At 42.5% G+C, this 9,869-nt stretch overlaps 1 protein-coding gene across 1 annotated transcript; it reads right to left on the bottom strand.

The window, feature by feature from the left end:
- Positions 1–419: 419 nt before the first annotated feature.
- On the bottom strand, positions 420–9,124 carry UBR7 (ubiquitin protein ligase E3 component n-recognin 7 (putative); the record flags this gene model as incomplete). The annotated part of the gene is made up of 9 exons (XM_010189310.1): positions 420–698; positions 1,508–1,569; positions 2,386–2,548; positions 2,926–3,057; positions 3,618–3,802; positions 5,048–5,153; positions 6,322–6,375; positions 7,451–7,546; positions 9,064–9,124. Coding segments are annotated over 9 exons (952 nt in total), but the record flags the coding sequence as incomplete, so codon positions are not given.
- Between the last annotated feature and the right edge of the window lie 745 nt (positions 9,125–9,869).

Here is a 9,869-nt window from a genome sequence, read left to right as displayed (position 1 = left end):
CTTAATTTGTAATTTAGTACCTCCTAGACAGTGTTTGTGTTCTAGTGAGCAGATAAACCTGATGTGACAAGTCTGTGTGTGTGAAACATCACTGTACAACATTAGAAACAAAGGTTTTGAATTGGTAGAAGCAGACGGAGCACTCCATTGCATCAGCCTAAGCTGTGATTTCTCCTTTGTCACCTGCCTCGGGAACACCCCCTCAGCCCCTCAGGGAGCACTGCAGGGGTGCTGCTCTCTCTCCACCTGCACTGTGCAGAGGGGAGGATGGGCAGCCCGTTGGGTCGCAGTGCCTGTAGCTGTACCCTGTTCTAACAGTACCACAGGTGACAGGCTGCAGGGAACAACCAGCCGCACGCTGTTCTTTAACCCCGAGACAAGGCCAGCGTTCATGGGAATGCAAAGTCGATGAGTGCTGAAATCCCTATAAATGCAATGGACCTGCTAAGAACACGCTCTAGGCGCTACAGATAAGAGAAATGGGACAAAATGAAGATGTTTCTTGGGCAGCTGGATTTGGATGAGAAGCCAAAAACTGAAGATGCCTCTTGTTTGTCAATGAATGCTGTTTTTCCAGTCGTCCTCTCAGAGCCAGCCCTCTCAGTCTAACTACAGTAGTACTGCATCCTGTTAGTCCGTCGTCTTTTCCGGGACTGAAATTCTTCAAAGAAGTGCTGAATGTCTTCTCTTTTAACCACCTAGGGGAAGCGGTATGAAACCCAAGTTGGGGTACAAAAATTCAACTAAATGATCCTCTTTTTTTTTGTGCATGCATCCCACATGCAATATCCAAAGCATATAAAAGCAAGTATCCTGCCTCTCTGGTACAGCTACCAGAACCCCTCTCCTGGTATACCCAAAGGTGCTGATTAATGCCCAAATTCTATGACAAGAGAATACAGAGAAATGAGCTCTTCAAAGGCTGAACAAGCACATGGAGCAAAGCTCCTGATGGTATTTTAAACGGGTTTGACCACTTGCTTTTATCATCAGAAAAAGTAACACAAAGCAAGACTTTCACTAGCTCACTTCAGACTCATTACAATGTAACTAAGAATGGCAATTTAGCAACATTATGCATGCTTTAATAATAGCATGGAAATTTCTCCAGAAAACAACTAACAGGACTGCTTGCCAATATTTAGTCAGTCCTTACACTTCTAAGGCTTTCAAGTCAGTCTAAGAAGAAGCATCAAGGTTAAGAGCTTTTTTTTTTTCCTGAATGTTTTTCCAGAGCAAGAGAAGTTTCATTTAAGTTTCCAAACCGCTCTCAATGCTTTATAGACAGATTTCTGTGAGGTCCCCATTATCTCTCAGCAATGTCATTAAGGAAATACAACTTTTAAATTCCAATCAAATCAAGGATTTCTAATTTCTACTGCAGTACCAGCAACTCCAAGAGACAGGAACAAGACATTGTAACATAGCGTCATAGTGTTCAACACTCACCCCACAACAGTGCTCAAAAACACATTTTCTGACAAAAATTCTGTGAGTTGCAACTTACCGTTCCCTCATCTGCAAATCTCCTGAGATAGTCAGTCAGCTCTGTCTTTAAATCGTTGTATTCTGGATGGAGAAGCAAAGGCAAGGGAAAGAAAACAAAAAAAAACCTTAGAAGATACACAGCTTTAGTTTAACGCAGGCTTAAGACAGCTTGGTCTACTTCCTCTTGTCACTTGTTAGATTTGTCTGAAGTAAACCTAGGTTTGAACTGGATTATGAATAATAGAAAGCAGGCAAATTCAGATAAACATGAGAAGCCAAATAATTTATCATGGCAGCCTATGCAGTCTCAGGTGATCTTCAGAGAAAGGTACAGAAGTTCAGTGAGTGAATTAGGACAATCAATTAAAAGACCCCCAGGTGTGGGCAGTGGGGGGAAGTCCTGATCTGTAACTGAGGACTGGTCAAGTGTCCTCACCAGAGCACAAGCCCCTCGCTCGCTCAGAAGAGGGAAAAGTGGCTCCAGCTGTAGACACCTCAACACTGCCTTGGCAACAGACCTTGTGGCCAAGCTGCCACGGCGCACCCTGCACCCCAGCTTCACACCCGCTGGCACTGCCACAGACAACAGGAGATGGCCAAACAACACAACAAGGGAAGATAAATAAGTCAGACAGCAGAAATGTAAATTAGTGTTTAAACAGTCACACTATAAGCAATTGCCATCAATACAATATTTAAGATGTTAACTACAGGAAAAATCCCCACATCATCTTGCTCCTCGCTTTAAGTTCAAGCTGTAATAACAGCCTGAGGTGTGCAATCCGTCATACAGCCTTCTCCACAGTACTTCAGAAACAGTTTGACACAACACTGCAAGACCTGACACCGATCTCTTATGGGAAACGTTCAGGTAAAGTGTTAAGCAGCTGTATTTACCACAGATGAGCTCTACTTGCTGCACTCTGTTCATGCTGTTGAGGGTGTCCATTAAAGGGTCTCTCCGCTCTGTTTCTTGGTCACTGGTACCTTTGTTTTCGTAAGCCAAGACAGTATCACATTCATCTGTCAGGAACTGGACTTCAAGATCTGCATACATTTTCTGGAGAATAAAGTAAAATTTACTTGTATGTTACAAAACTTCTCAGATGGAGATGCTCTGCCCCAATCCTTTTTGTGTTCGGTATCACAAATAATGATAAAAGCGATACTGTCAATTTTGTACCGAGCATTTCAGACATCTCCCTGTGGTGACTTCCAAAGCAATACTGGATTTAAGCAGCAAAGAAAATACAAACGTTCAGAAGCTCCTTCACGCAGCATTAATTCCAAAGGATTCAGTGTGTTTCTGTATGTGCGGTGGAAGGATTTTTAAATGTTTATATGCAGAGTAAGAACGTTTACACAGATTTTATCTACAAGCTTGGCTTTAAAGATTGTCTGGGAGCTCCTCCCTGCCTCCCCCCCGTCAGTACGTACCAAACAGTCTGCACAGGTGCAGAGTTTGCTTCTCCAGTTCGATGGCCAAAAGGTAGCAGTGTCTTTTTTTAAAAATGGCTTGCTTTGGAGTTCTTTCAGCTTGCAGACTGGCTCCTCGCTCTTAGTAATAACCTGAATTAAAACGAGAGCTTTCAGTGCTCTGCAACATCACTTCACATACGCTCTGTTCTTTCCAGCACAGCATTTTTCTTATGCAAGATTTTCTTTTGTCTCAGACACACTTATTTTTATAACCAACCTATACTACCATTTCATCCACACGAGGATTCTGATGTGGTTTGAGCAGCTTCCACTGGAAATTTCTGTCGAAATTTACCGTGATAGCCATAGATGTTTAAGAAATCAAGAGCTGGACTACCATGCACATGTGGCTACAATACCGCTGTGACAGAACAAACTCAGGAGTTACCTTGGTGTAAAGGCTGAGAAGAGACCGATCTAACCTACCTGCAAACCAACCTTACACCCCTGTCACCCATTTCTACTGGAGCTTTCCACAGCCAGCATTGTGCTCCACAGAGACCTCACTTGTCAAGTGCCAGTGACTGAAGAGGAACAAGGACACAGACAGAAAGCATCTACCTCTTCACTGAACCTGAGAGAGAGGTGGGCTCTACTTCACCTGTCGTCAGCATGAAGACATACAGGACAGAAAGGAAGGTTCGTTTTACCTCTGGACAAGAAGACCCAGAGCTCGTGGATGGTTCGTTAAACGGCTCCACTGGCTTTTCCTCCTTTGTTTCTTGGTGTTCTGCTCCACTTTCCTTTTTTATTTCTTTTTTCTGCTCTTCACTTTCCTCAACCTTCAGAACAATCCCTTCATCTTCAAGGGAGTTCACTTTGGTCAAAGCAGGAACTGGAAGCCACATACATACCCACATAAGTGAAAACACAGACAACATACAGCCTACCACAGACGCTCTCTGCTTTATGGTGCAGTGTCAAAGAGCACCCAGATCACCTTGTATACCACAGCGTCAGGGATATACACTACAGTTGTCCGAAGACACAGCGCCTTAGCTATAGAAAGAAACCACTTCCTCTTTTCACCATAGTGTTCTTCACCTCTCTAAACTCCTAAAATACTCTGTTTCCCAAAATCTAAGCCCTAGGAGAGGAAAAAGGGTATCGCCATTTCAGAGAGTTCTGTACAAACATGCTTGTCCTTCCTGACACCCCTTGACAGCTATGGCAGGGGCGGGCGACAGCTATGGCAGGTTGAGCAGCTGTTGCGTACTTTTGGCTGACTTTGTGTCAGAGTCCTTCATTTCTCCAGATGCACACCCCAAAAACTCCATGACAGATTAACTACACTAACCACATCCTTATTTAAAACAAGGTTTTCTTTGGATGTCAATTCAAATGTGTGCCCTGTGACACAGCTAGTTAGGAGGAGAACCAAAACCAAACAGAAAACCCCACTCTGTACGTATTTACATTAAAAAGAAGAAAACCTCAGGGTAGGCCAGCTTGGAATCCTTAAAATTACCATTGAAATTGTCACATAAGAGAGAAATCATCAGCTGATATAAGCAACATTTAGGAGAACTAATGTGAAACCAGCTATTTCCACAGAAGTCAGGCCATCTACCCTTCGGATCCCACAGAGACCACATAGCAGAAGCCTGGTGTGACCGCAGTGAACCGCATGTCCTGAGCACAGCCCCAGCACTGCTCAAGTTAAGGTTTTACGCATTCATTTCGGATCACTCTATCATTCATTTTCTGCTGCTCAGAGCCTCTTAGACTCAGCTGTTGCCTTGCTGCTTCCCTTAGGATGGATCTTCAGTTCTTTAATCTAGTTTAGAAATTAAGTTCCCTGAGACAAACACTAAATCTTCACCCATCTGCACGCTAGCAAATCTTTGATAAAATAAATAGCAGAGTGAACACCACAGAATTAAGATTCAGGAACTGCAATTGTTGGGTTTTTTTAGCAGAGCAGTTTCTGCAGCCCTGCATGTTCCACTGCTGAAGGTGGTTGTTCAATATAATGAACATCATTTCTCCAACCACTTAAAACAGTATTATGGCATTAATCAACCAAGTATGAGAAATACATGCTAATGAAATGTTGGCTCAGATATCTTCATTTTTTTACCTGCTAATTGTGATGCATAGGCCCACAGGAAATGGCAGTGTTTCATGCAGGCTTGGCACACCATTTCATGGAAGTCTCCACTTTCAGGGGGGACTGCACCAAGATGCTACCAAAAAGAAACAAGCATGCAGCAGTGAAACTTTTGCTGCAAATAAACAAGACTCAATTCTAATTTTAGAGGAAGTAACACATCAGCTGCCATCATATTTTCAGCACAAGCATACACTCTTGCTAACTTTCTACAGTGATTATTGGTGTAACTCAAAGACTGGAAAGACCTGATAAGAATTCCAGGGAAAAACCAAAATAATTCTCTGTCTACAGCCTTTTATGCCTTCTACATACCCAGAAATCTCAGCTCTATCTTTAGCTTATTTTTAAACATTATTTTCCTAAACAGACCTAAACATAGGACAGGTAAAGATACCTACTGCACACTGCACATTTAAGCTACAAAATAACTTATAATCTCTTACATGGAAGGAAGGAATTATAAGTCTTCATACTGAACTCGAGAGGAATTAGGTCCCAAAGCTCTCCATAAACTGGTGAGAACTATTTAGGCAATTAAAAGCGCTTATCGGCTTTCTTTTGAAAAGTATTCTTCCAAAGTTCACAGTACGCAGCATTTCATTCTTAATACATACGTTTATACTAAAGAATCCTATAGTTTATCTACAGAATCCATAATTGAAGTCAATCATCTTTTTTTTAATTCTTTGATCCTGCAACTTCAAACATGGAATTTCACTCGTACCCTTCAAGGCACAAGAGGCTGAATCCTAAATGCTTACACGTTAAGTAGGGCACTCACTGAAGTGCTGAGCTGCTTTAAAAATGCTTCCCCAAAGTTCATAATCAGGAACCAACAGTGCAGTTTGTTCCTTGCTACTTAAAATAATTAGAGTTTAAAAAGCATTCTTCTGAATGAAGAACTGCTCAGGCAGTTGATAAAGATGTGCGTCAGGAAGAATCTTCTCACCGATGCTACTGCCTAGAATTTTCCAATTAAAGAGACGGTTACAAAGTCACTGTTTTATTCTGCAGCAGTAACCTTCAAAACGGTAGAACTCTTCCTTGGTTTTTTGGACTGGAGTGGTCAGCAATGCAAGATTAAACTTTCAATGTTCCTTTGCACAGGATGAAAAGAAATACCTTCAGACTCAGGTAATCTTCTTTTGAGCACTGCAGCAAACCTTCCCAACTAAGACAAACCATACAGACCTCACCAACCTTCTATGCAAATAGCAATTCTGGTACATGTAGTTTCTTACCCTTCCATGGAACCAGTCTTCACAAACTATGCACTGGATCATCTCATCGGGAATCTAGATGAATGGTCATGCTATTAGCATTAACAGCGACCTCCAGAATCTTTCACAAGCCTCAATCTGCAAAGCCTGCTCAAGTGAATTGCATTGCCCTCTTCACCCACCCGCAGGAAGCTGCCATTAATAAGTAGTTAGCGCTTCATTAGTCAGTTTGCTTCCCTGAAGTTCAACAGCATCTGTAATTTGTTGCATTACTAAGACTGTGGAAATTTCTATTTATTATTACGAAACTTTACTTTTCCCAGTAAAGCAAGACATTCTCACACAAAAGAGCTGATAAAAGTTAATATACAAGTGGAATCTTCCAATAAACAGGAATGTGTGAACAGGCAGCTTAGCTAAAGAAAGATCTTGATATTCATTATGTCATAGGGTTTACTTAGGAATACCAGAATCCTAACTTAACTGTCCACAATACAGTGAAAACTGTTTCTGTTTCAAAACAATTATTATTTCTTTAGAAATGCTTAGTTATCTCTGAACTTCAGAGAGGTGAGTTTATAAAGTACTTCTTCGTATTTGAAAGACTTGAGCCTTCCCTGTTCTTTAAGACACCAAACTTCCATGGCTGCAAACATGTGCACGTGCAAATCAAGAGGTACATTTTACTATTAGAGAGACAGAAAAAGTGTTCTAACTCCCAGAAAGGAAAGCTAAAGCCCCTGTTACAGGACAGACTCTTCCCACCCCAGAGCACTGCTGCAGACACGAGGAAGCAGGTTCTGGCCTCTCCGAACACATGCAAAGTGTTTATTCTGTGGTCACCTCACTTCTCAAGATGATGAGAAACCCACCCCTGAGGGAACCCAGTAACTTCAGAGAGAGGAAAACAAACACGACTGCAGCAATGTTTTGTCCAAATGATGGTTTGTCTTCCTCACCATTACAGCTTAAACATATTCTACCGTTTTAAAAAGATCACTATACAGCACATGACAACAAAAGCAATATGAAACATAAGATTTCTTAAAGTGGGATCTTCCCCGTAAAGCAGCTCAGCAACCACCCTTTGTATAATATTTTGCACAAATACCATCTATATATGATTACTGCTTGCTTTTGTATTTCTTACCTCATCTTCAGGATCAGGATAAGGTCTTTTACAAGTACAGTATAATCCATAGAAATTGTCATTATACTTATTTCCTGAATTCACCTTGCTTTTTTCCTAGGGGGAAAGGAAAAAATGTCTCAATAGACAATGCAGTGGAAAACAAAAGACAGAAAATATGAATAACCTAGAAAAAGCCAATTCCTCTTCCAGTTTAACGCATAAAAGCAATCATTACACACATCAGCTTGAAGATCCAAAAAGAAAGATTTTATCCAGACACCTACATCATACAGTGATCCGCAGAGGGGCACAAGAGGAAAGAAGACTGAAGTACTAAAGGAAAGAGGAAAGACAGTCTTTCTACTTCGGTAACAAATGGCAACTGTTGTTTGTTAAGATACTGCCGATCTAAAATGATACAAGAGTTTTGATCACCAGCCATGCCTGCCTGCTGTCATCGTAGCAACATCTGTGGATTTATAGCGCACCTTCCCCTCCAGTTTTTTTTAAACATCCATACTGCAATTCAAATCCAACTTTGTTTAATCTTACCACCGAGCTTCCACTAAATTCATGTCATATAAGCCTCACTCTACAGCAGAGGATTATCCAAATTACAAAACATGCTGAATGAAATTCAATTACAGGTAATCCCATTTTAAAAAAATCCAACAGCTAATACAGCTGCAGCCAGAGGGCTTCAGAACTGCACACAGATGCAGCTTAAGGCCACCATCAGCTCCTGCAGAAACAGCAGTGACAATTTATGATGTTACTACAAAATGTCTTTTGCCATTAACAGAATTAATTAACAGATTAACAGATGGCTACTGAAGGTCACTTAACCTGTACAACTGATTTGGCACTGAACTGAGGGAGAAGGAACAACCACGTGATCCATGTCACTGACTCAAATGAGAAACAGTAACATTAAAATGGTCACACGTGTCAGACTGCAGCCCTAGGCTGACCAGCTCTGGATCCATCCCAACTCTGCCAGAACAAAATGAGCATACACAAAACCACTTGTGCTGTCTACACTCGGAGTGCTGTTACCCTGGGAGCAGCACTGCAGGCAAGCCAAGCAGCTTCCTGTTGCTGATTCCCAGATTACCAACTACCCAATGAGTCAAAAATGCCCACTGTATGCACTTTAATGCACATGGGGCTTTATACACTAAAAAAGTATCCTATCAGTAGGCTCTGGTGACAATCTGTCAAAAACGTTAGAGCACTAATGCCACCAGAAAGGGGACGGGGTTGTTCCTTTGACACCAGCACAACCTTAAATTTCCCCAATGCAACTGCAAAACTGCACCCCAAAAAGTTCTCCTGAAGCCAGCTTAAAGCTAATGAAACGTATTACTGCAGGCCTCACACATTTCTGGCATTACACTGACTGTGGATGCAGAACTGCTGCATGCATGGATGACAGGAATCAAACATTCTCTCTCGGCACATTTCCCTTTGGTCCCTCAACAGTTTTATCTCCTGCTGTAATACTCCCACCTTGTTTAACTTGCTCAAAAAAGTGGAGGCATTGCATGAGTCAACGCTGGCTGAGGCAAGGCACCAAACCTCCAAGACTGTTATTTTGATTCCGTATCTATGAGACCTACATCTGAACTTACTGGGAATAACTTGCACTGCAGATTTTTGAACTTGCTGTTTCCACAGTCACAGCGGAAGTTCCTGGAAAGAAACACATAGCATTTCAAGGTTTTTATTAACTGAAGACACATTAGCTTTTGCGTTTGTAACAATTCGCAGCAGCTTATTAGGAACCATAAAAATATTCTTGCAGCTATTTCAACAATAGCATTTGTCAGAACTGGCCAAAGGGCCTTGCAGCCTTACACTCTCACACAGTGTTCTTGGCTAACATCATCGTTTGCAACAATGCTTGGCTGGGAGAGCGATGGCACAGCCAACCCTGGGTGCCGCAACTACCACGCTCAAAAATGCAAGCGCACGTGCTGGCAAAAGAGGAGCACGAACAGGTTTGTTTCCGAAGGCTGGATCCACAAAGGTGATGAAGCTCTTTTCTCCTACTCACACACCTCAGCTCTCACTTACAGTTGGTATGACAAGTGAATGGGGGCACACAGGTACCTCAGCAGCCTGACCTCAGCTGCCTGCACAGCTTTGCAGAGTGGTATATTTTGTAGGAGTTACACACCGGAACACCGTCCTACCTCACTGAAAAACATCACCTAGCAGAGGAGGCTCCGGGGAAACACCTATGCCCAGCTGACCTCACACCATCACCCATCACAGTGCATCCTAGCTCTGGAAGTCGGGAGGAGAAGGCAAGCGGTACGGCCAGCGTACACCGCTCGGCTTTCCCAGCAGGCTGGAGGGGTCCGGGGTGGCTGTGAGGACCCTACAAGGCCAGGGAGCTTCCGAGGAAGGAGCCCCTGGACAGCTGTGAGGACCC

The sequence above is a fragment of the Mesitornis unicolor genome, unplaced genomic scaffold, assembly GCF_000695765.1.
Source record: "Mesitornis unicolor isolate BGI_N332 unplaced genomic scaffold, ASM69576v1 scaffold32077, whole genome shotgun sequence".
Lineage (NCBI taxonomy): Eukaryota > Metazoa > Chordata > Aves > Mesitornithiformes > Mesitornithidae > Mesitornis > Mesitornis unicolor.
Note: the sequence above shows the minus strand (reverse complement) of the source record. Positions and strands in the feature narration are given on the sequence as shown.